Here is a 27,389-nt window from a genome sequence, read left to right on the forward strand (position 1 = left end):
GATATTTCAAACATGGAGCTAAACACTTCAACCGGCCTGTGAAGACAGAGACTCCCTTTGATTAGAACACAGATACAAATCAAGTGTTTGGCAACAACAAAAAAAAAACAGTACATCACGGCAGCCTGACAGGGACAAACTTCCTCTTGAGTATCTGCTGCTTTTTAGCATCAAAACAACACAAAAAAATCTGAACAAGCTTTCATGTGCATTGTCCCACTGTCTTCATCAGCAGAATCATCCACTGATTATTTATTTATTCATTCATTCATTTTTGGTCAATCTCCTTTTTTCATGGAGTTCACGCTCAGCCAGAACTCACTGAACCAACTTCAGACAGTAGTTCATAGGGCTTCTACAGGAGATGAAATAATAAAGATTTTTTAAAAGTTTGTTAAATGTTTTGACAAAAAGCTGCAGGTCTGAAATTCTTCCCAGAAAGTAGAGAAGTAACCCCCCAACCCCCACAAGGGGGGTAAACATCTGAGGGGTCATGAGATAATCAATAGCAAAACCGTGTTTTAAAAAAAATCTATGATCTACTTTTATATAATCTTAGCTTTTTGTGTCTTCATGTGCTCCTGATATTTATTCAAATACAACAATAAAACCCTCTCTACTTTCTGGGAAACTGATCTGGACATTTTGTCAAAACCTAAAAACAAAACTCAGGAGTGTTGAAAAATTACAGGTTGAGAAGGTAGAATATAATCTAAACCTGAGCAGGTGATGTTTCCATTGTTTTCTTGGACAGAAAACTTTAACCAGTTTGATCCAAAAACAACCAAACACTGTCTGAAGCAACAGACACAGTTGCACTGCTTTATCAAAAAATACACAACTGATAGGGTCAACAAAATAATCTGAACTTACTGGCTTTTTGCAGAGCTTTCAACCACATCTTCCAGCTGATGCAGCTCCATTTACTGATGAAGACCATTTGTAAGCTACAAAAAACAGCAAGTGGACCTTTGAGGTTTGATTATTTTGTTAGACTGACTGTTCCCAAACCTCAGAGCTACAAATAATATCAAATTCAGATATTTCACTTATATAAAGTGGACCCTAAAGAAAAGTCCCAAAATGTCCCTCAGCATTTGACAAAAAGGAGAAAGAAGAGGCCTCTAAAATATTTACTTCTTACTCTGACTAAAACATTGAATGTTAATTCTGTCATTTCAACATCCACAGCACAACTGGTCAACTTTAGTGGTTAAAAGGTGAGTTAAAATCATTTCTGAGTTGGCTACAATATCAACCACAAACTGCAACGTTCAAGTTTAAACTGTCTCTTCTCTGCTGTCTGTGATAAAGGCACAAAAACAACTCATTATTCTAATGTGATTCAAAGTGTTGGCAGCACTTTCACAACATTAACTGTGGCTTCGCTGCAGTAAACATGGGTTTTGACCTGTTTAAACACTGTGTGTGTAAAAGTGTGTGAATGTTTGTGTGCGTTTCTTTGCGTTCACTAGTATTCCAGGCTGCAGGGGCCACGTCAATCACAGGATCTTTGGTACATAAACAGAGGACATGTTCAAACAGACTCTCAGAGTGATGCTGCTCCGTCATGTGGGATGGAGAGTTACCGTGGTTACAACTCCCTGGCACTCACGTCACATCTTAAAGTGTGTTGAGACTCAATGTGAAGTAATATTCCACCTGATGAACTGTTTACAGCCAATGTGCTGCAGCCAGCGAGCAACAACACAACAAACTGTGTGTAATTGTGCAGCCGCTCAGTCTCTCCTCTTCTACCTCTTTACCTTTGCTGTGAGAATCTACCTCGTCTACTACCAACCTATCCTCAGCAGACTTTACTCTTAATGATTCTTTTATTATTGTTATCTTTAATTTTTATCTTGTCCTTTAATGCTGTTTTTCTGAATGATGTTTAGTGTTTACCTCCTGCAGTGAGATCAAATTATACTTTCTGTGTCTGCCCGGCAGTGAGGGTCCATGTGGTGTCATACATTTGACCGCCAAATGTGTGAACGTCCATATATGGAGGCACCTAGTGTCGTATAATCAGACATGTGAGCATCTGTTTCAGGACTTTATCAGATAATCTGACTGAAGACAATCTGAGTTCAGACGGATACTACAGCGCTGTCTGGTGACCTTCATGGACTTTTACTACAGTCACACAATTGGTTGATAAGAGGTTATCTCGTCAAACAGGGTCGGCCCCATTTCAGTGAACACAGACTGATGGTCAATGGTGGAAATGACTGGGAGCACAGAGGGCAGCATCAAAAAACCACTGAGAGTCATGACTGAACAGTCCAGAAATGTTCAGGCTGAAGCAGCGACATCCAGGCTACACTGAAGTCTAAGGCTAGAGTAAAGTTTTCTATAAGGCTATAGTAGAGTTATATATAAAGCTATGTTAGAGAGCATTTCATTCATAAAACATCTTTCCAGCATTTAGAGCAACAGCAAAGTGCTAAGTATTGATACTTGATTATCAAAGCTAATCAGAGCCACACACACACACACACACGCTCAGAGCTTGGCCTGTGTGCATAGAGTCACCATGGTAACGAATGGTAAAGAAAACATCTGGTCGTGGTGAGGTACCTGTGGCAGTTCCTCTGTGGTAAAACTGATGTGAATGGAAAACTCCCAAATGTCAATCCAGTTCAGCTCTGAGCAGATCAGTGACCTTCTTCTGTTACTATGGAAACAATAACAGAGAATGTGGAGCTAAAACTGGATGACAGTTGAAACCTTTTCTGTGTGTGTGTGTGTGGCTCTGTGACTTTTTAACACGTTGGTAAACACGTGATCTGCATAGTTAGCGTGGAAGCAGCAGGAGGAATCTATAATCCATAATCTTTTCTACATTATTATCAGAGAGAAGAATGTGATTATACAACTGATTAAAAAAAAAAAGTGGGGGTTGCCCCGTGGCATCCTGATTGGCTGACAGCTGCTTTGTGATTGGATGAGATTCCAGTAACACATTACATTTGGTTGGTCCCTGAAGAATGGTCGACTTTGTGAGTGGGGGGGCAGGGTAGAGGATGCATGATGGTCTGAGCCTGGAATGAAATCAGGGTGGGCGTCTGGGGCGTCTGGGGCATGCAGGGGGCGGAGTGTAGGTCAGGTGGGGCTGGGTTTAGGATTTGGCAGCATCTTTAGGTTTGGGTGGTTCGAGGCCTCTCATTTTGAAGTAAGAGACCAACTGGTTGGGAACCTCAGCAAGGACAGACTGAGCCAGAGCCGACTGGGGAGCCTAGAGAGAGGGGGGGAGAGAGAGAGCGAGAGCGAGAGAGAGAGAGAGAGAGAGAGATGTTAGACAGTCAGGTGTCTATGTGAACATGGAGACAGGTTTTACATAGTATTATTCCTCCTGATCATTCTGGACACTAACAGATATTTTGCTTTCAATGTAAGTAACGGGGATAAAATCCACAGACCTCGATCTGAGTAAGATGTATTTTCTGAAGTTCATCTTAATTTAATATGACTCTTCAGCAATCTGAGATATTTCCATAACTGCAACATGTCATCCCACATTAGGGATCTTTAAAAGAGTATGAACAGGAGGAATGATTACAACTGTTCCACTGTTCTTATGGGAACCTGACTGTTGTTTCTCCTTTAACTCAGACCTAACAGGAACCCGCTTCGCTGTTCTTCTGATGTTCTACCTTCACAGTAGATGTGACCATACAACAACCAGGCATCATCAGCAGGCAACCAAAGTCACACCTCAGACAGGTTAGGATGTTCTCTATAGACCCTCTACTCTGTCACTGTGGGCAGCATCCTAACAAGGGACAACATGAACTGGTCTAACTGTTCTGCTCAAGACCCTAGAGCCCCTCAAAGAGTGATTTACCATCTGATCTACATTCCCTACTCTGCTAGACTCACACAGCAGAAGATGCAGATCCAGAGCTGGTATAATACTGAATCCTCACCACCCCAGCAGCAGACTATTCCAGCTTTGACCCTCTGTAAACCTCTCTGCAGCCATAAGTCCAACACAGAGACTGAGGGTGTTTACACTGAGGAAACAACCATCAATCACTCAGCAGATCACATCCAACCCAACCACCAGAGTCTCCACAGTGAGTAAAGACCAGGACGACCCAGAGCTGGGTTCTTGTGTGGAAATGTGAGAAGGTGACAGTTACTGACAGTGCACTTGGAGCGGGAAAGAACTGCGAGCACACATGGAGCCTTACGTCTTTGAACTGTCTGTATGGGACAAACTGGACGATGTCTCTGGTGACGGCCTCCCCCACTGTCGACCTCAGCACACCGTCGTCTCCATCCAAAAGCTCCATAGCCTTAAAGTCAGCTGGCCCCACCCCCACAATGATGATTGACAGCGGCAGCCGTGACGCCCGGACGATGGCGTCCCGGGTCTGGTCGAAGTCAGTGATCTCACCGTCAGTGAGGATGAGGAGGACGAAGTATTGCTGCAGACAGACACAGACGTAGGTCAAACTCTGCGTGTGTGTTTCTGGTTAGTGTCACCATGTGTTTCTGTGTGTGTCCTCACAGCGGCGTTGTTGGCCTGTGCGGCGCCGGCGGCGATGGAAGCGACGTGGGTGATGATAGGAGAGAAGTTTGTGGGTCCAGACAGTCTGAGCTGAGGCAGAACCATCCTGTAGGCTTCAACGATCCCCTGAATACCTGAGACACACAGAGGGGAAGCAGTGACAGATGAAAATATTTACACGTTGAGCTGCTGAAACAATCCAGGAAAATGTGAAAATAAAAAACAGGTCTTCACATTATGGTTTATTATTAACAAACTGATCCAGTTTCCTGTGAAGGAAAATAAAAAATACAGAAGCTTTATAATGTGTTTGCTTGTGTGATCCTGAGTGTTCACATGTTAAAGATGATCATACGAAGCACAGACTCCCTCTCCAACCCTCAGTAACACAACCACACAACTGTCATAGATCAAATCTTAAAAGGTTTTTATTTAACTGGATCTAAACTACTAAACTACTAGAGTGGGGGCTAAACTACCAAATCATATATAAAGTAGTTAAAACTGTCTCCACTCAACCAGCTACAACAGTAAAATGCAGCTTATACATTAATGCATCACTATTAACAATCCAATAGTATCACATATAATCAGTATTTTTCCTTCAGAACTTATACTTGAGTCAGATTTTGAAGGGGTAGGTGGGTGTGGGTGTGTGTGGGTGTGTGTGTGTGTGTGTGTGTGTGTACCTTGGCAGTAGGGGTTAGTGGGGTTGAAGTTGAGGGCGAACTCATGGTTTGCAGCCTGCAAGAAAAACAACACAACAGTTCAATGAACCTGACATTCAAATTGGTGTCACTTCAACTTTCAGATTTTCTAAAGGGTCACTAAAAATTACAAGATCATATTAAACCTCAGAGCTGGGTCAGGGCTAAAAACTATGTCATACTTGAGAGTCCAGTAAAACCTGCAGAGAATATTTTAGTAATTGGTTGGTTAGAGAGCTGACCTGGTAGTCTGGAGGTAGTTTGGCTCCAAAACCAAATGCTGGGAAGAGTTTATCCCTGAAACAGAAAAAAATCTAAATAAAACCACTGTTACAGCCACAAAAATAAAAGCACTATTTCTACTCACTATGAAGGTTCAGAGTGCAGAGTTTCAAGTTCATGCAGAAGGATTACAGGATTGAGAATTAGGGCGTAAGGTTTAAGATAAGTGGGTAAAATCCAAGATGTGGAATTTAGGGTTTAAGGTATAGGTCCAGGGTTTAGGTTGTAGGATTAAGGGTTTAGTTTGTAGGGTTTAGGGTGTAGGAAGTGAGGTTTAGGTTTAAACTGTCCAAAGTCTTAGGTGTGGGGTTAAGGGTGCAGGGGCTGTGATTGTATGGTTAAGATTTGGTGTGTAGGAATAAAGAGTTAAGGGACGAGGATTTAGGTTATAGAATTCAGGTAGAGAGTTTAGGACATAGGGTTTAGGGTGTGAAAAATGAGTAATATAATGTAGGTTACAGGCATTAGGGTGTAGGAACTACAGTTTAGGTTACAGGGTTTATGATGTTGAGCCCGTGTCTGCATGGTTTAGGATTTGGTGTGTGGTTTTGAAGGTCTACTTGTGTAATCTGTGTGTGTGTGTGTGTGTGTACTAACGTGTCATAGTCCTGGACCACCTGACCCACAGACCACAGAGCAGACAGGTACTGGTTCAGACCGTCTGGACTCATGTAGTGGAGAGAGTTGGGCGAGCGAGGATCACCGTTAGAGCCGGTGAAGTCAATCCCCACCTACAGAATTCACACAACATTCATTCATTTATCAATCTCCACCTACAAACATTCATTCATTCATATTTCAAATAAACCATTCACATATAAATTTAACCAGTTCAAAAATTGTGTTTTTAATGCATCAATTAATTAATTGGTTATGAATAATAGTTGAAAAGTCTCTGTGTATCAACTACAAAACATCAATCAACTCGTGTGTGTGTGTGTGTGTGTGTGTGTGTGTGTGTGTGTGTGTGTGTGTGTGTGTGTGTGTGTGTGTGTGTGTGTGTGTGTGTGTGTGTTGACTCACTGTGAAGTTGATCTGGCAGCCGCCCATCACATAGTCCAGGAAGGTGTGCTGAGTCACCAGCTACAAACAGAAACACAGGTAAATAAAAACATCACTGACGTCTTTGTGTGTTTAACGATTCACAATCACAGTTATGAGTTTATGGTTTCACTGCCTAAAGTGAATGTTTCAGTTAAAGGACTGTTGTTAACACATCTCAGACCGTATAATTCCAGAGACATAATTATGAAATGTTCTGCTCCGTGCAGCTTGTGTGACCACAGTGAGAGTTTTATATTTTACTCAGTGTGCAGGCAATTGTTCTATGAATGGGAATTTTAATTTCCCAAATGCACCTGACACTGTCTTTTGAAAAACCTGGACTTCAAAGCACAAACCCTGACACAAATTCTTGAGCATTATGGTTTACAAAGCAGCAACTCCCAGCAGGGAACTCTGGGTAACATAGTCTTTACCTTGCAGTTCTTCACAGAGACGACTCCAGAGTTCTTGTAGCTCTTCTTCTTCTTCTGTTTCTCGGGGTGGATGCAGTCAAACTGCACCTGGAGGACAACACATCGTACAGTTAAATAACCTCCGACCAGCTGAGTGAAAACCTCAGACATTTGATTACGAGTGAGCTCACCGGTGAACCATGTGCAGCTTTCTGCAGCTCAGAGACTTTAGTGGTGAAAGAACCAATCAGATCATGAGATCCATCACTGTCATGATCCGAGCAATCCACCTGCAGGAGGAGAGGATTTAATTGAAGATTTGATTGGTTGTTATGTGCTGGAGGTGGATTATGATTGGTTCTTTTGAATAGATGAATAGATGGCTCTGATTGGTGGAACCTTCAATGGCCTGTCGAGGTCACTGGAGCAGAACGTCTGCAGAGGAACACAGAACTTCTTCCAGCTGGGATTGAGATTGTTCTTCACCACCTGCAAAGTTACACACACGCACATCATCATCACCATCACCACCATCATCATCATCATCATCATCTTCATCTTCATCGCAATGACATCATCCTGTTTGTGTGAGCTCAAAAACAACCTTATCAGACACTTTGCAGTTATATTAGCAAACAGCATTGATCACCTCTGAACTTTATTATTGTCGTCTGGCTGCAGACGCAAACTTTAAAATGAAGCAGAACTTGCTGCGGCACCAGTTTTGTCTTTTCTGCAGCCCTAAACAAACTGCATCGCTGACACTGCTGTGCAGGTCCAGACTAAGTTGTGTGTGTGCTGTTGAGCGGATATCTGCATGATTCAATGGTGAATGTAAACAGGCTGTGAAAGAGATCATCCACTGGAGAAACAGGCTTGTTTATCTTCTCATTACACATTGTTCCTTCAGAAAGTTATTATATTTCTTTACTAACTATACAATCACACTGAATAATGTAGCACAGACTATTTGATTAGCTGATGTTTCAGCACATTCATCATTTATCATCATTTAGAGCTTACAGACTAAGACAAAGTTCACATCGTATTTAAAGCTTCCAGTTGTGCAAGCCAGTCTGTATAAAAATACACTGTGCACAAGCATAACTCATACGTCCTTCAAGCCTACATACAGTGGGGTCACGTGAATGGGAAAGTGTGTAGTTGAGTGTGGATTCCCCGCAGTGTAACCAACAAAGACACTATCAAAGTGAACAGAAGGAGAGTGTGTGTGTGTGTGTGTGTGTGTGTGTGTGTGTGTGTGTGTGTGTGTACCTCTGTCCTGTGGACCAGCTGCCACTTTCCACCGTCTCCTTGTTTAAAAATCTCCAGGAACGGATCAGACTTCCCAAACATGTCCTGAGCAGACAAAAGACAACATGCTGCCGTCTCACTCTTTAACATCATGTAAACGAGACACCTGGTTTCTGTAATCAGGTTTCAGGACCAGGTGACCATGTGACCATGTGAACAGGTAAATGAGAACACATGTACAGGAAAAGTATAGTAACATCAGTGAAATCTCTGCACTCTGCTCCAATAAAGGATGTGATGTTATGTTATGACAAGTGGTGATACACTTGTTCCTATAAATTACATTACACATCATCTTAATGATGGATTTATGGAGAGCTGGTGCGACAGCCCTGAAGAGGTGGAGGTGGAGGTAGGGATGGAGAAGATGAAGAAAAGTTAGAAGCTGAGGAGGATGAGGAGAAGCACAGTTACCTTCTTGTCAAGGTTTTTAGCCTCCAGCTCCAACTCAATGGCTCTGTTGTCCTTTATCTCCTCTGCTGTGACCTACACACACACACACACACACACACACACAGAGTGGTTTTGATCATATACATGTTAACAATAAAAAAATGGTCATTAATTTCAATACACATATTTAATTTCTATTGAGGCTCTCTGCAACTGCGCGCACGCACACACGCACGCACACACGCACACACACACACACACACACACACACACAACATACAGTGATGGTTCCTTTCCCTGCAGGTTTGCCTTTCTTCAGCTGCAGAGGTCTGGTCAAGGTTTTACTGGAAACTATCTGAAACACACAGGAGATTTTTCTTCAGCCATATCCATGACAACAGACTCCCATCCTGTGTCAGTCCTGTGTTGACAGTGGCAAAGGTGCTCTGGATAAAAGCATTATATAGAGGGACAGTGATGACACTGTTTGTCCAGCAGGGGGCAGTGTGGACTTTATAACAGTGGACCTGAGAGACATTTCTGTAATTAACCATTTTTGAGGGATCTCTGTCAAACCAGCGTATTTTGCCTCATTTCATGTTGTATGCTGATTGGCTGCTTGGCAGTTGTGGGTCGTAGCAGCAGACTGTGAGAATTTGATCCTAAATTTCGGACGATGCCTGAATTTCACGGCAGGTTGTCTTTGGTCCCGTCGGTGGATGTGTTTCACACCGAGATCTCGGACTGGCCACACCACAGATTACACATGGTCTGGTTTGGCGCATACCTGTCCCAGCGTTAACTCGACCCCTCCCAGGAAGTCATCGTCACCGAGGTCAACGGAGGAGTTGTCAATGTCGTAGACCCCGAGCTTCAGATTCTGAACCGTCTCAAAGTGATAATCCACTCTGAGGCGCTGACTGAAGGACGGACTGGAGGTGTTCTTCAGCCGCTCAGTGCGACCCAGCTGAGAGACAGACAGACAGACAGACAGAGAGGGGGGGGGGGGGTTTATTTCTCTAAAAAGTAATATTAAGACCCATGTGTGCTGTAGAGTGACTGCCATGTTACCTCAATCCAGCTGTCTGCTCCTGTGTTCTGCAGCAGCACACACAGAGGATCAGACTTGGATCCGACATCTTTATCCAGCAGGTCAGAGCAGGAGATGCTCAGCTCCACCTTCGTGACGCAGTCCGCCATCTGAGAGGGGACAGAGACAGACCTTTGAATTAGGATTCACGAGATTAACTTCCAACAGATTGTAGATTTAGTCATGTCACAGCCTTCTGATATCTGGAGCTGAAAAACAAATGGGTGACACTGCTACTGTTTTGTCTCCTTTAATCTCTGCAGCGACTAGTTGTAATAGTATTGTTATTGAAATTAGTGCACAAGGAAAAAGTGCTTGTGCTTGTATAAATACTGACAGGAAATGATGTAATGTATCTAAGCATTGCATGCTCACAAACATTTCCTTTGTGCGCTGCAGGAAAACAATGCTCATCAACAACACGCTCAGAAATTAAGTGATTTTAATCTGCACACTAACTGTTTTGAGAACCCTTTATTTTCTAATTTCTCCAGAGTGAACACAATAATATTATTATTATTTATAGGCGCCTTTCGATGCACTCAGACTCCTTTCAAAACACAGTAAAAAGTACAAGGCATAACATTAAAAATGAATCAATTAATAACTAATACCAATACTCAGTGAGCTGAGACACAGCTTGTTGCTCTGCTCAGGTGAAACTACATCCTGGTACTTTCACATTGTGCAAACAGCGACTGGTTAAGAAAATGTGTCGTCATGACACAACAGCAGCAGCAGCAGCAGCAGCAGCCAACACAAACCACCATGTGCAACCACATGAGCGACATCAGGTGGAGACAGAAACAAACAGGTCAAGATTTATATATATGACAGAGAAAAGCATATTTGAGAGGTCGGACCCAGTGAATGTTTAATCTCTAAGAACATTTACTAACCAAGAACTACAGCCACAGACCTGCACAGTGTGACCTGCTCAACAAAACTTATTTATGTTTCTTCAAACTTCAGTCTGCACTAAACCAATTCATTCCACAGTTTCTTCACTGTTGCTCCACAGTGATAAAATCATAGAGTAGAGAGGTAGAAAATGTTGATCTGCTGTCAACTTCCTCCCATTTATCTTGTTCTTTTACAGAGTTCACCTCATATTATGATGCGTCACACACTCTCTCTGACAGCCTGTTATGATAACGCTGTATAATTACACAAATGTATCTTCTCCACATGCAAAGGTGGCGACTGATCCTCCAACAGACACAGCTGCCGCCTCAGAGAGTCTCCTTTTGACAGCAGCTATAAACCAGGACTGTGCTCTCTATATGACGTTATGGCAAATAAACTCTCATATCGAGACATGATGGAGTCAGTGTTCTCATGTTTAAATAAGAACGAGTTAAATTTGATCAAAATCAGAGATGGAAAACACAAAGATGAGATATTAACATAGAGCATTTGTTGTAAAATTTCAGGAATTTAACTTTTAAAATTACATTTAGGCCTTATTCTGTCACATACTGTTAAAGATGTAACAACTGGAATATTATTGTGTTTTGTGATTGAACATAAAGACAATCACCTGAAGTTAATTTACTGTTAAAATGTGCATTTACTCAAATACTCTGCACATAAAAACCTACAACACATTGTTATGAAGGTAAATAATCCACCAAACTGTACATGTGATAATCAATGATCAATTCTTCTTTCCATTAAGTGTCCTTGAGCAAGACATTGAAAGTGTAAATCACTTTAGTAAAAAGAAAAGAAGAATTTAACAAAGTAATCCGAGCCACACCCAACCACCAGCAAACCATAACCATCCCTGATAAGAACAGCCATCACTGAACCTTTAATCACAAACCTTAACCCAAACTTCCTATTTTCTGCCAAGAGCTCTGTTGGGACCGTGAAGTACACCTGGCTGTTCACCGACCAAACCAATTTCAGATGCTGTCAGATGCCTTTGCCACCGGAAGAGCCGCTGAAAAGGTGCTGCTGTCGGCCCTGCACCGGGTTTCTGCTCAGACTGAACGAGCTGAGCGAGCAGCACCTGAACGCAACACCACCGTGAGACTGAAGATTAACTGAAGCTGTAAAACAAGTCAGCCACACACACACACACACACACACACACACACACACACACACACACACACACACACACACACACACACACACACACACACACACACACACACACACACACACACACACACACACACACACACACACACAGCCCTGTGCCAATATAAACCGTGTAGATCACCTTATCAGAGTCGCTGTATTTGATCTCCTTCAGACCGCAGGACCGAACACCAGGGCGGGGGACAACAGCTCACACAGTCCGGGAGGAGAACGACACCTCTTCAGTCTGAGCGAACACACCTGAGAGAGCGCGAACCTTTACCTGGCCACTCTGTTAGACCCAACACAAACGTTAACCACAGCTGAACTGTGTAACTTTAGTGTTTCTGAGGCAGAAAACCGCCGTTGGTCACCGTTCAGCAGCTTTAGCTAACAGGGAGCGGCACCCAGGAGACTGCACTCTGATTGGACAGGCGGTTGTACAACTGCGTCTTGATTGGACCAGACGACTGTCAGTCACACTCTCTGGGTCAATAGACTGGTTGACGTTAGCTCGCTTTTCAAAGCTAGCAGCAGCAAAAATAACACTTCCGACCGGTCTCCTTCAGAATAAAAGCAGCATCACAACAAACTGACACGATTGAAACGATTGCCTGTAATAAACCAGCTTGTGCTTTTCGACTTTTAGGAAGACAAATGGCCATTTATAAAACACATATATAAAATAAATCACACAGTAAATGATCCTTAACACAGAAGATTCAAATATATATGTTGGAAGTTGGAGTTAGTGTGGGTGCAACAGCAGGGGCAAAGAGAGGACAGCTGGATTCCACCAACCTTACACATCAGTATGTCTACAACTTCCTTCATTAGCCCCTGATTTAGGAATGCTGTCTACGACAAAGCAAAGGAAGCTACTGGGGCCATAAAACCAATAACACAAAGAGGAGAGCAACAAGAAAAGGGAAAAATAGAAAAGGCCCAAAGGAAGTAGGATCAAACTATCAGATTTTTTTAATGACACTATTAAATCTGTGGTCCCTCCAGTCTTTCATTCTCTCTTGTAAAACTGAGACTGTTCTCACCCGTCTGAAAAACTAAAGAGGCTTTAAGCGATTATTCTTATTTAAAGCCTGTAAGTTTTGGTGATTTACAGTTAAATAATATGATTTGTTTAACCAATGACAGCAATGACATGATTTTCAGTCCTAGATGAGACTTTCAATCTTGTCACTGAGCAAACACACTTTGATTCTGACAAATGATTCATGTCTGCCACAGCTTTATGAGGTACAGTAGTTTAATGATATAGTATAAACAGTAGCGTTTGGACCTTTGAGTTGTACATTAACAATAAAAAATAAACTGTACTGTGTTCAATTTAGACACTGTACTGACTGGATGATTTCAAGCCTATGATGTAAAACTTTCACATGTACAAAATGAAATCTTGTATATTCTGAATCTTTATGTACTTGTATCATGAGACCCTTCTCTACTTGCCTAATACCAGCTGAGACTGGCTCCTGAGTTAAAACATCTTTAGGAGAAACCTGCTGCTCTCAATGTCAGGAAGTACTGTTGCTGCAGCAGAACTGTGTCTGATGGGCTGTACTGAGTCATCAGACAGAAAACAGAAAAGTCTCCAAAGTATAATTGAGAACATGAACAAACGCAACACAGCACAAGCCAACATCCTCATAGAGATCATTTCAGTTTCATTTTATTCATTCTTTGCAGGAAAGCCACTGTGGAATCAGAAAAGGCTGCAGAGCATCACATCACAAATAAGAAACAGGACAGGAAAGAGCAAAACATAGAAGAAAGTACAATTGTTAAACCCTGAAACCCACACACCGACACACACACACACACACACACACACACACACACACACACACACACACACGTGGCATCTTTGGCATCATCATCATCCTAATCTCAAGAATCGTTAGATCCATCTCCCTGAAAGAACTTTCCTGTCTCCATCTTTACCAACTCACACCGTTTGTCTAAACCTTCTTTAAACCCATAGAATTTTGTCTAAAATTACAGTGAAGACACCAAACTTTCCAAACAGCTCTAATCTGTGACACTGACTTTTGGGAAAATGTGTCTTGATGAAGATATCCACACATCCAAATGTGTTAGGTACAGGAGCATCGAAAAGGGGGGGGGTGGGGGTGGGATTCACCCTTTGAGCTTTAAAACATCATATAGCTTCACTGGAGAACTGCAACAATATATGACACTGTCAGAAAGAGCGGAATAAGATGATTTTAACAACCTTAAGCTTGTTAAGTGGAAATTTAGAGGTAAGCTGGGTGTTATTCAGTTCTTCATATTTATTGTCTTATCCGATGTTTTTCATATAATCATCAATCTGTCTGATAAATGAAGGGAAGGAAAAGTCAGACAGAAAGGAGAACTACAGGACAAGTGCATCATAACTGCATTAAGTAGGCTGCAGAAAAGACGGCAATTATCAATCATATCATATGGTCCATTAGCAACCACAACATCTTCAAAGCCAGCAGCCAGCAGAGTAGTAATTCATCATAATTTGTTCCCTCAGTTCAATCAGAAATTTTCCTCAAAAATAGGCCACGGAAAAATATTTAGGTAGATACCAAAGACAATGCTATGAATTTATCATGTAATGATCTCAATGGCCTATAATGTGGAGAACATCTCCTCCTGTGCTTTATCCTGCACTGAGTCAGACTGAGTGGACGACCCATGGATGAGAAAGTTCAACAATATTACATCACTTTAACTGTCAAATAATCTAATTCACACAAAATCAAATTTCACAACTGCAAACAATTAGTTGGAAAATCACAAGCTACAGGTCTGGATTACACACAGGCTACTGCACAGGCCAGAACCTGCACTCAAGCTATGATTAGAAGAAATTTAAATCAGACCAAAGATTTATAAATGTATTGAACATTTGTTTGGAAATAAATTGTCGAACAGAACTTGTAAAATGCACAGGACTGTATCTCCACAATCCTGCATGGCCCCCAGTAAACAATGCTGTAGAAACTGGTCCTTGACGCCACCATGTACCATCTACAGGCCGCCACCACCTTCAGGCTGCTATTTACCATCTACATGCTTCAAACATCTCTGCGCTGCCAGGTACAGGCTACTGACTTCTGCAGGGGTGGACAGTAACAAAGTACTTCTACTTGAGTATTTTTACTTAAGTATACTTTTAGAAGTCTACGACTTTGACTCCACTACACTAAAAGACAAATATTGCACAGTGCTCCTGACTCCACTACATGTCTATGAAGCGCTGGTTACTGGTGAAGCAAAGCTGTTAGTCAGCTGAATGAATTTTATTTTATTTCCAGAAATACGACAGACCATACGCTGTTCGTCACAGGTTCGTCAGAAACCAATCACAGCCAACTCCTATGCTTTCAGTCATTTTTGAAAAGCTCAGTTCAGACTTGGCAGAAGATTCTTCACCAAAGCACCGATGGCTTTATCTCGAGTATGTTTGAAACTTTAGAAATGGAGACATTGCTTTCATTTTATATGTTTACCACAACAGTGGCTGTCGCTTTGTTGATTTAATTGTGTTTGCACAATTAAACAGTCAGTGCATTCAGAAGGTTGTTTCTTAGGTTCTGTAAATGCACTGTGGAACAACAGAACAATCTGTTGACATAAAATGTATTTGACTGTATCACCTCTGCTGCTCTGCACTCTCTACAGGCTACTTACCAATTAAACGCTACCATCTAAAGACCCTGATCCACTAATTAACATGCAGAAGCTACTGAGCATTATCCACCATGTAAAGGGTTTCACCTACCAACTCAGCATCATCATAAATGAAGATTTACTCAGTTCAAGGTGAATCTAAGACTGTTGATGATGATCTACAGGCCACAACTGGACATTTAAAGGCCTTTGTTGAAATGCTGTCTTATCATTTTTCTCATGTTTTGAGTGGATCTCGTGTCCGTCACTCACCTGTAAGTTCTGCTTTCTGTCTATTGATCAGTGGGGGGGGGGGGGGGGGGGGGGGGGGGGGGGGGGGGGGGCTCAGCAGGTGAATGATTGACAGTTCAGTGTCAGTCATTCAGCAATAACTTTACCTCCATCCCTCACACTCACTGTTCACACTCGCATCCTTTGCAGAAGCCAAGTCTCTCATCAGGATTTTTCTTTTATTCTCATCTTTTCTACTCCCTTTTCTCCACAACACAGACACAGTCATCAGACAGTGTTTCATTTCACTTTATTAATGCCCACACACACAAACACACTTCAACATTGTATGCACAGCTGGTGCATTGGTATCAGTGTACCAGGCTGGAGGTTAACCATTTCCTGAAAGCAGCAGGCGTTTCCTCTTCAGACAAAACCACCTCTACTGATGCTTTCTGCTTGAGCTCCAATACTACAAAATCAACATTAAAGACTGCATGTGTGAACTAAATAGAAATGACTCTAATAAGGTTTTTATTTCAAATCTGCACATCACAGAAGCTGAGAGCAGCTGAGATGACTAATAAGGTTTGGGCCATTAATGTTGAAATCAAAACTGAATTGTTTTAATATCTTCTCATGTCCATCTGTGATTAAATGATGTTGGTAAGTTACATTGTATAAATCCCTTCTTCTCTCTCTTCTGTCACTTTTGATTTGTTCTTTTTGTTCTGAGGCGAGTTAAGACTCCTCAATGAACCCACTTCAACTGACTGAGAAACCTGTTATTCTTAGATCACGACAGTGGTTTTGTGCCAACAATCATTAAACCTTGTTTACCTAAACCTGTTCATTAAATCCTTCCCTCAGGATTTGTGACTTAAGAACTATTTACGTGAGCGCTGTCTTTAGAAAACTGGATGATTTATTTTATCAATAAGGTTTCAGTGAACTACTCTTCACTTGCAGTGCTTTTGCTTGCCATACCTCACACTATTGCCTCTGATATTTCTTAGGGAAGCCCGAGCTTCGACAGGGGTAATAGCCACTTGCTGTGATCACAAGACGAGCTAGTGCACAAGTACTGCAAGAAAATATTCAAGTTTTGCGAAGGAAATCAAAGGTAGCTCAGAAACGAATTTCTATTTCCTTCCTTTATTTACATCCTTCACAAAGGATGTAAATAACTTATTAGCAACCGCAGCTGTCAGCTGTAGCATGAGCACCAGGAATACTTTTAAGTGCAGTTTTCTGACATACAAAACACTAAATCATGCCAAATTAACCCAATGAAAATGTGCTAGCTTCCCTGCTAGTGTAACTATTACTCTGTGCAGTGGCCTAGCTCTAGCTGTTAACATCAATATGGAGGTGGTTACAAATGCTGGGAGACAGTGCAGGTAGAACTGCTCCATAGGGCTGGTGATACACCAGGACTGGACACAACAGAAACCTACTGGTTTGGTTTATTGTCATTGTGGAAATGCATAAAAGCTTCTGTCCAGATTCATGATCCTGATCCAGATCGCCACTGTCACTGTGTAAACATTGGGCCTAGCTGCTAACAGAGATGATCATTTGATATTGTTGATAAGAATATGCAGCTAAGTTGCAGATATCAGAACAATGATTACTTCAGGCACAAAATTTAATTTTGTGTACTTCAATGTGTCGAAAATGTCGACGTGAAGTTCAGCTGTATTCCAAACAAAACCATCCCAATCTTTAATTCAAGTTTATCAAAATAAATAAAAACAATTGACCCACTAACCCATGAATCAGGTAAGTTTCCATCATCAGACAGTGAAGAGCAAACAATCAGAGAGAGCTGATCGCAGGTGAGCAGTTGTGCATCAGGAATGTCCTTTTATTAGCCAAAGCAAAGGAGACCCCACATCATCTATGGTTATACGATCATACAAGTTTGTTCACACTGACAATAGAAGAAAAATTAAACATACATAGAACAAAAAGCTACCCAACTAAAAATGCTAGACTTTATCTCAGCGCTCTACAGTCCAAACACCTACTGAGCATGTGCTGTGGAAAGGGGGTGGGGAGTTGATAGGATTCAGGAGTCCAAAGTCATTATTTACAAAATAAAACACGCATCAGCAATCTGTCCATCCCGCATCCAGAGAGCGCTGTTGTAACACAGAAATGTATCCATAGAAATGTTACCATAGCAACAGAGTGACAGCCTTTTACGACAGAGCTTGAGTGTAATTTTTACCGTAGCAACGGGGCATGTCAACATTTCACCACAGCAACAGAGCATAAACATTTTATCATGGCAACACAGCTTTGTATCATAATTTTACCATAGCAACAGAGAATGTGAAGACCTTACCATTGCAACAGAGCACCGACATTTCACTGTGGTGGGAAAGCTTTTCATCTACAGCATGTTTTACCATAACAACAGATTTTACCATAGCAACAGAGCATATAAAGATTTTACCGTAGCAATAGGGCGTGAAAAGATTTTACCATAGCAACAGAGCATAAACATTCTATCATGGCAACATACTTTGGCTTTTCATCTTAATTTTACCATGGCAACAGAGCATGTAAAGATTTTACCATAACAAAAGAGCATGTCAATTTTAAACCACAGCAACACAGCATATTTCAGCACACACTGCAACAGTGCCTTATTATAATCATCATGTTACCATAGCAACAAAACAGGTGAGTATGTTCAGTGTGTCAACTCTGGACATTATTTCACAAAAAGCTGCACTGTCATGAAAACAGGGTAACATAAAAGACCAAAATCCCACTGTACTATCGTCATCATCATCATCAGTTTGTGCTACTAGAGTCAGAGGAGGAGCTCTAAGAAAAGAGCAAAGTCTGGATCAGAGTTTTCATACTGGACAGACTGCAGGGGGGCGGGGCTTACCTGCCATTATCTACGCACGGGACAGGGTAAGGTCTAAATTGGGCAACACTTGAAAGTTGAGTTTTGAGTCCAGAATCAGGTATGGTTTGTGTTGGCTGGTCCAGGTCACGTTTTATCTACAGTCAGTCTATCTTCAGTGAGGCTTTAACCCAGGCTTATCTTGACCTTGCGGGCTCCAATAGGTCTGTCATTGAGGTCCATAACAGCAGCAGCTGCCTCCTCTGGGTTCTGAAACGCCACCATGGCCTCGCCAGTTGGCAGACCTTTCTCACTGAACTGCAGGCAAACTGAGCCCGGCAGCACCTGGTAGCCGTAGAAGAAGTCCATGATCTCGTCCACAGTTACAGTGAATGGCATGTTCTGAAGTTTTACAATAGTCGGGCCAGCGGCACCTCGTTGACTATTGGGATTGTTGGGTCCTCCGGGTGCTGGCTGGTTACGGAGACCATCAGCTCCTGGAGTGAACCCCTGCTGTCCACCAGTAGCCCCGCCCCCTGGACGTCCTTGATTGTTGTTAGCCCCCCCCCCTCGGTTCTGTCCTCCTCCACCTCCTTTTCTGTTGGCATTATCAAAGGGCACCAAGCCTCTCAGCCCATCCTGACTGAACGCTCCTCCCGCAGCTCCGGGTCGGAAGCCTGGGGGCTCTAGGATTGGAGCTCCAGGAAGACCGGCAACTAGTGGAGGAGCAACACCCAAATTCACGTCACCTAGCCCAGCAGCCAGAGGAGGCAGAGGAGGAGGGCCTGCCAGCCCATTTCCGGGAGCTGCAAATGGAGTCACAAAGGGGGCACTGTTGAGGTTCCCCATGGTGTTTCTGAGAAAGTTAAACTCCTCCCCACTAATCCCAGCAAATGGGTTGATCTGGGGCTGCTGGGGGCTGGGCTGGGTTTGCTGGTGCTGAATCTGATTTTGGTTCTGCTGGTGCTGGTTCTGGTTGCGTTGCCCCCTCTTGTTCTGAGGAGGTGGATTCCTCTCAATTTCCTTCATCTGATCAAATGTCACCAGGTGGACAAACGCATCACGGCCATTGAGTTTTTGACGGTGCAGTCTTTCAGCTTTGCGGGCGTCCTCCTCAGTCCGCAGCTGGAAGATAGCTTGCCCTAAACCGTTGCCATGGCTATCTGTCAGAACCTTTAGGGTGTCCTCGTAGAGCCCCACACCCTCCAGGAAGGCTCGAACATCCTTCTTGGAGACGTTGTAAGGGATGTTGGTGATGTGGGCACAGTTCCGGGGAACTTTTAAGCCATCCTGATTTTTGCCGTCACCCTGTGCTGCTTCTCGTTTGCGGATGGCATCAATCTTTTCAAGCATTCCCTTCCGGCTGATTGGGTGGACCTGGATGAAACGGGTGCCCATGTACTGCATGTGAGCACCCAGAGCAGTCTTGTAGTCCTGTTCTGATTTGAACTCAAGGAAGCCCTCTCCTGTGGCTCGCCCATTGGGCCCATACGCAATGTAGATGGTGTCCTCCACGATGGCCAAATTCTTAAAGAAGTCCTTAATCTGTTTCTTGTCAGCTTCGTAGGGAAGGCCCTTCAGGTAGACACAGAACTCCTGCCGGTGTGGAGATCGTGACCTTCCCCGCTGATCCCTGCCTCCTGATCCAGCATTACCGCGGCGGTGCTGCTGGTCCTGTGATTCGTTGCTGTTATTTGATTTGCTGATATTGTGAGGAACATGGCCTACCACGCTGTCACCGAGGCTGGCCCATTGCCGCTCAGAGGCTGGGGTGATCTCAATGAATCTTTGGCCCATCATACCACCCCCCCGCTTCACAGCTTCAAAACTGTCCTGGGCTGAGAAGAACTTGACCATGGCCCTGCCAGTTGGCCGACCCTGCCCATCTCTCAAAAGGCGAACCCCATCCACCCCCAGACCACGAAAAAATTCCCTGACCTCAACCTCTGAGCAGGAGAATGGGAGGTTCTGCAGGAGGACAAACAACTCATCAGGATTGGCTACTCCTGCTCCAGTGGCTGCAGCAGCGGCAACCTTCATATGAGCCTGAAGACCAAGAGAGGCCAAAGGGGAGAGAGGATTAAATAGCATGGGATTGGGCGTTCCAAGAGGGAGGCCGGAGCCCAGTCCTGCTGGGGGAGGTAGGGAGGGATTGAAGGGAGGCAGGGAGGACATGTGAGGGAGGTGGGACATAGGAGGCCCTGGAGGTCCTTGGGAAAGGGGAGAGACAGTAGGGAGAGGGGGGAGGGAGGACACTGGAGGGGGAACTGGAATCGTGGGAAGTGTGGGCATGGGGGGCATGGAAGGCATGCTAGGAAGTGGAGGGATGGGTGGAGGGCCTGCATTGAGTGATGCGAGAGCTGTGGTGATTGTGGGTGTGGAGCTGTAGCTGTTGGGGAAGCAGGGCACCACACTGGCCAAGCTTGCTACTGCCTTGTTGCTCGGGGACTCCTGAGTTGAGCTTGCTGCCGTCACTGAGGCTGAGGGGTTACCGAAACCCTGGTTTCCATGGCTACCACTTCTCCCCCCTGCCCCTGGCTGCACTGTGGGTATAGGGGCAGCGCCTGCTTGTCGGTTAGCATTTCCTGCTGTAGGTGCAGCTGCCTCAACAGCACCCGCCCCAGCCTCAAACCTGCGGCGGCTGAGTTCAATCATGTTCTGCATTTCTGTCTTACTGCTAAGCAACAGCGACACTTTAGAGCCCTTAATGGACCCGCCTGTACGCATCATCCCCAGCCGAGCATCCTCATCAGTGGCAAAGACGATGAAGGCCTCGCCATGCTCACCCCCAACGATGTGCACTCCCCCGTCAGGGATGGTGAGGCCAGAGAAGAAGTGCCTGATGTCCATGGTGCCGGCCACTATGGGCAGACCCTGCAGCCTGATGACTACCGCCATACTGACTGCTAAACAACAGCCCTACAACCTGGGGAGAAAGCAACACTACTGTCAGATGAAGAGCTGAAAGAGGGAGAACCAGTGGTTTCCAGATAGTTTCTCAGGAACTCAAATGTAACTGAGCCTGAAGGCCAATAAAAGCTTAGCCAACACTGCTTGCATTTCAGTTTCTTCAGAATAACCAAAGACCAATTTTTATATTGCACCTGTTTTGGGTCCTGACATTTGGAAACCACTGGTGTTTGGAAGAGGTTTGAGGGATGTGGGTTAAAAAGAAATGGCAAAAAAACCCTAAAATGAAACAGTCTCCAACCAACTGCACCTTTTAATTTTAGTTTAATGAACTTGTTCTTGCGCTCTGAAAATTATGAGATCATGCTGCACATCAGACTTTTTGTTAGACCCCAACAAAAGCAACCTTAAGCATTAAAATAGCTTCACTGCTCATCAATTTTTCAAGTAGTGTAAAATAAATACATGATAAAAGATAAAAGAATTAAGGAAAGGCATTTATGTCAACTGGCAATTATTTACATAATAAGCTAAAATCTTTGAGAGGACACAAAAAGGAAAAACCTCAAAGAGGAGACAGTCTGCAGAGGAGCAAAACACTGACAGAGCTGATCCTGCACTGACACATAGTACATTTTTGTCTCAGCTGTCTTTGATGTTTTGTATTGCAAATTATATGAAATTTAAACAGGGTTATATGTTCCAAAGTGCAAAACAGACTGAAAAAATGTCATCTGTAATATAATTTATTGTTGAGTGCGCAAAACCTTTTGCCAGTTTGATAAGTACACCAATTTCCTTTTTCTGAAGCAAGCATGCACCAGGGCCAAGTCCCATTTTATAACTCCTCCCAGAGAATTCCGACTAGTTTGTTAACTGATGACTCTCAGAGTTTCAGTTTTACCCAACAAGTAAGCCAGGCTTACACAGGAAACCTTTTCATGCAGCTTATTTTACTGGAAATCAAAGTCTACAATACGCTTCAAACTAAGTGCTTGTTGGATCATCTAATATCATGTGAAAACCCATTTCCAAAGGGAGAATATGCAATTTTTAGGACTTGAAATAGAAGGAAATGTTGGATTTAAGTTGTTTTTTAAAAGAAACCTTTACTGTTTCTACCATGCAGTACAAAGATGTTACTTTTATTTTTGGCTGAGTGAAATATTTCGTGCAACAGTATACCTTCATATAGCTCATGCAACTTGCAACTCACCAATGCAACTAAGTTGTATGAATAGTTTCACTGTATACCAGACAGAGGATTTCTGTAGGACACTGAAACCTGGTGAAAAAGTCAGAAAACAAACATTCTTGTTCAAGACATTGTGAGTGTTTACAGAACAGACTGACTGTGACTTTTAGATTAGCTTCCAGTGACATCTGTTGGTGTTTTCAACAGTTGGCATGTTGTGCTTAATCAGGCTGTGCTCAATAGCTAGCTCTGATTAAAACTCAACAAAGTGCTGAATATTAAAGCATTGTGTGATGTATAATTTCAGTCTTACTACTGCAACGTTGTCTTTAACCTCAACATAACACTGAAAATAAACTCAACAATGGCAACAACCACAAGAGCCTTTAAAAAACCAGCAGCAGGAAAACAAATCTCAGACTCAGACTGTTGCAGCTTCTCTACCTGACAACAGAGACACACACCTGTCCAAAACCAAAACCCATCATGAGTGAAGCTGGCAGAGAACATCAAATCAAACTAGACTCAAACTTTCCTCAGAACAAGAAAAGTAGTACACTGAAAATAGGACATGCTGAGCTACAGGGGTTCCACTGATCTCAACAACCAGCCAGCAAACATATGGAAACCAGCCAGCAACACTCTGCAAACAACAAACCACAAACCAACACCTATGCAGCACACAGGCAACAACACACAGGTGAGCAAGACTGATCCCGCTGCTTCTTGAGTCCTCAAGCAGCATCAAATCGACCAGCAGCATTTCGGCAACCGGCTGTAAAACACCACCACATGAGCCAGGTGTCAACCAGCAACTCTGCAATACATTGTCAACAAACATTAGCGTCATGTCAACAGAGGCAACAGCAGTAACTTGTCAACAAGAGCAAGAGGAACATTTTAACAAAAGCAATGTCAGGTACATGTAAACCAGAGCAACATGAGCATCATGTCAACCAGAGCAACATTAGCATTATATCAACCAGAGCAACATTAGCATTATACAAACCAGAGCAACATCAGAAACTGATTGCCAGCACAGCACCAAAGACAGCAGCTGATCAGAAGAGAAAGCAAACAGAAGAGAGGTGCAGAGCAACAGGTCGGCTGACACTGATGAAAACACGTCCAACTGAGCAATCCCGTTTCACAACCATCTCTGGATCCTCAGACAACATCCTCAGGTTTCTGTGCTCTAACTAACCATGATCCTGGATCATCAGACTGTACGTCATGGTTCTGGATGGATAGCTCACTAAACTGATATTTACGCCTCTGTATGGCTCATAAAATTAATTCCTGAAAAACATTGTAGCTCACCACACCTTTCAACACGATGCCTGACGACGTCAACATCATCATCAACGAATGCAGCGCTCAACCTCAGCACAGACAAATCACACCAACACTGATGTATGATTGGCAGTTCATCCAATGATTCTTCAAGAGATGTTGTTTTTAATCGGGACATCCATTCCTCTCTTCTGAGTGTCAGCCTGCTAAAAGTCCTTGTCAAACAACAGCAACAGCAGCAAGAGGAACAAACACAGCAAGAAAGTAAACGGCAACAGCTAATAAAGTCAGAGAGTCAACCAGGGTACCCAAAGAGAGGTAAAATGGTTTGACTGAAGCTGCAGTTTGCACTCGCATGAAGAAAGACTCACGATGAAGCTGATAGGAGACTGAAAGGAACCTCCCTCACTGACAGAAAAATGAAAAAATCTAATGCAGCAAATCCAGGAATAAAGAGCAAAAGACCACCTTGATTTCTCAGTTAGAAGCTGTAATACATGACTGTCCACATGCTGTTGTCAACCTCAACACGCAGCAAACACAGAGTAACTGAACAAGAAGAGTGGAACGCCATCCTCCAGGTTTGGAGCACACGGCCTTTTCCCTACATCTTATGAAACACTTCACCTACAGCTGTGTGCTCCAGACACTTTCTGTCCATCCATTTCACACGTGTCCAATAAAATCTCTGGTTCTGCTGGTAGAGATCCACTGACCTGGACATCCTGCACTTTGCCCCAGACAGAACAAAAACAGAAACACCAGAACAGAAAACTGTACCAAACAATCAAATTCACCATGAGAAACATTCACTGACTCAACTATAGCCCCTTTCAGACATGCACTTGGTTACCTCAGTGTACAGACAACTTTATATGTCAGTCTTGTGTTTGAATAAACTCCAGTTGCTTTTCTGTAAAAGTCACTTCTACAATCTGAGGTTGGATCTGTCACATCTGTCTAACAATAAATTAGATCAATCAAAAGAATAAATAAAGCATTTGCTAAACACATCACACAGTCTTCTATATATTATTCAAGAAATAATGAAATTCAAGTTACAATTTATTAACAGATCTGCAGGGTAGATTAAACATATAAACATTTTTAAAAGATTCCCTTAAATTTGTTTTTCTATTTTTACAAATGTGACCAAGAAATGAACTGAGCAAAACATTTTACATTTGCAAAATAAACCGACTCACGACTCTACAGGGGAGAAACTTTTAAATGGTGGCGCTGCTTCAAAACATATCTTTGGCATTTATGTACTTCAATCTCCTGTCATTTATCGACTGACATGCAGTACTGTGCAAACGTTTTTGGTACTTCAAATGCTTGAACTGAATTCATTTTGCAGCAGGACGAGAACAAACATAAAGCCAGACTCATATAGAACTATCTTCAGAGACAAGAAGAACAAGGAGTCCTGCAACAGATGGTCTGGCCCCCACGCAGCCCTGATCTCTAAATCATGGAGTCAATCTGGGATTACATGATAAGACACTGAGACAGAAGAACTGTGGCAGGTTCCCCAAGATGTTTGGAGGTAGCTGTTGTTTCAAAAGCAAAGGGTGGTCACATCAAATATACCAAAAGTTTCTCTTTTTAATGCACTTGGTATTTAGCTTTTTAATAAATACATGGTCGTGGCATTGTTTTTTAGAGAGTGCTAACTGTAATTTTAGTACCTAAAACTTTTGCACAGTACTGCTTGTGGTTGACTTCATGTCTGGGCTTTAATGGAATAACAGTGATAAACAGCCATTCAACTGCAGGAGCCATTTTCAAGTCCATCACTTGATATGCATCTGCTCCCTCTTGAGAGCAGCGCAGCTCTATCTGTGCTGGTTCTATTGTGATTTAACAGAACTATGCAGTTATTACCATTAACTATTTCTGTAACAAATACCTTTTTTGGTTGCAAACAGCCACTGATAGGGAGCTTGCTCCAGAAACCAGGAGATCCACAAATGTTCAACACATAGAAGAGTAAAGTTGAGCCTAAATAGTTGCCAGCAGTTTTCTGTTTTGCTATAAAACCATCAGGAGCAGGCCACTCAAGCCGGTGTTTATCTGCTGCTGTTTCCATGTCACTCCTGCCTCCTCCCGGTGAAGCTTTTACACAGAAAGCTTGAGGAAACTACAGCAGCGCTCCCCTGGAACAACTCTGCTCCTACCAACAACCGTTTGTTTTGGCAGACGTCTGAAAAGGGCTAAAATGCCTGAACCAACATCGTGTGTAACCACAGGCTGACAGAAACCGAGACTGCCTCCATGACAACCGTCACTCATCTTCAACAGCGGTCTACCTGCGCATCTCAACAGGTGATGTCGTTGTGATGGGTGTGACGTCACAAGCCAGGGGCGTGGCCTACGGTCAGCAGCCGGACAGCGGACCCGACGCTGAGATGCAGACACAACTGGTCAGAGATCAAACTCACAAACCTCCTGCCTCCTTCGCAGCCCCCACCGTGGAGACACAAGAAACTGAGCTGAGCCGCGCAGGAAAACACATGATAACATTATATCTGCTGGCTAGCTAGCTAGCTAACAGTGGCGAGCGGCTTCGGAGAATACAATTTTGATTTTAAAAAACTGCCTGAATGTTTTAACCAAGCAGTCGTTGTTTTAAACAGATATCAGACATGAAATCTCGACAATGAGGCCCTAGCAGCCATAGCTAACTAGCTGAATGTTGCTGGTTTGGCTGCATGAGCAGGCTAACGTTAGCCACCTAGCTGGTCGTGAGCCTCGCTTTGTGTGTCGGAGCGGAGCAGCGGGCAGGATGCGCGCTTTTAACGGCTCCTCCCGGTGTGAGTGCGGCACTGAGCGGGCTGCCGCTGCTGGATTCTTACCGAGAAATCTGTTCAACAAACACACTGAGGTTTAGCTCATGAACGCTGGGTCTTTTCTTCTGTGCTCGTCTTTCTGCAGGCTGCTTCTGCACGAAATGTCGGCGTAAACACCGCGATAACGGACGTGTTGACGCGAGATTACGCGGCCATCGTTTTCCTGACGTCAGAGCGGTAACGCCCCCTGCCGGCTGAACTAAGTTTATACGTTTACACATTAAGTGGAGAACATGGAGTTTTATTGCTTTACACAATGGGAGGGGGTTTAGTAAAACTACATTTATGTGTATGGTATTTTGTTATGATGATGTTGTTGTTAACTGGAAATCTGGACAGATTTAAAGAGAAGAAATCTACATTTATGGATTTGGAGCTAAGACAAGGATTTCAGTTATTTTGGATCATGTCTCAAACATAAGCAGCTCCTCTTTTGTTTCTACATTTATGTGGGTCAGCTGGGTTTTTGTGCACCATATACATCCATAGGTTGCGTTGCTTTAAAAGTAAACGAATT

General features: G+C 43.2%; 1 protein-coding gene across 4 annotated transcripts; it reads right to left on the reverse strand.

The window, feature by feature from the left end:
• Positions 1-796: 796 nt before the first annotated feature.
• On the reverse strand, positions 797-26,998 carry cpne1 (copine I). Of its 4 annotated transcripts, none has more exons than XM_071495061.1 (16): positions 26,879-26,998; positions 9,741-9,869; positions 9,457-9,636; positions 8,950-9,024; positions 8,691-8,762; positions 8,238-8,321; positions 7,362-7,451; positions 7,154-7,252; positions 6,984-7,070; positions 6,529-6,588; positions 6,103-6,236; positions 5,466-5,520; positions 5,206-5,260; positions 4,517-4,650; positions 4,197-4,433; positions 797-3,238 (listed from the first exon to the last, which is right to left on the reverse strand). In XM_071495061.1, the coding sequence occupies exons 2-16, from the start codon at positions 9,867-9,869 to the stop codon at positions 3,122-3,124; spliced, it is 1,608 nt and encodes a 535-aa protein (XP_071351162.1). In that variant the 5' UTR covers positions 26,879-26,998; the 3' UTR covers positions 797-3,121. The 4 variants fall into 4 exon arrangements, with proteins under 4 accessions (XP_071351162.1, XP_071351163.1, XP_071351161.1 ...); XM_071495062.1 differs by lacking the exon at positions 26,879-26,998 and adding an exon at positions 11,990-12,271; XM_071495060.1 differs by lacking the exons at positions 797-3,238; positions 4,197-4,433; positions 4,517-4,650; ... (10 more) ...; positions 9,457-9,636; positions 9,741-9,869 and adding exons at positions 17,601-21,548; positions 22,749-22,817 and having other exon boundaries at positions 26,879-26,982.
• Positions 26,999-27,389: the final 391 nt, after the last annotated feature.

The sequence above is a fragment of the Trachinotus anak genome, unplaced genomic scaffold, assembly GCF_046630095.1.
Source record: "Trachinotus anak isolate AG129_WGS33_773 ecotype Australia unplaced genomic scaffold, CSIRO_AGI_Tana_v1 ptg000013l, whole genome shotgun sequence".
Taxonomy (NCBI): Eukaryota; Metazoa; Chordata; class Actinopteri; order Carangiformes; family Carangidae; genus Trachinotus; species Trachinotus anak.

Coding starts and splice junctions, on each gene's coding strand:
- cpne1 (XM_071495059.1), bottom strand. CDS start 21,520: ATGGCGGTAGTCATCAGGCTGCAGGGTCTGCCCATAGTGGCCGGCACC.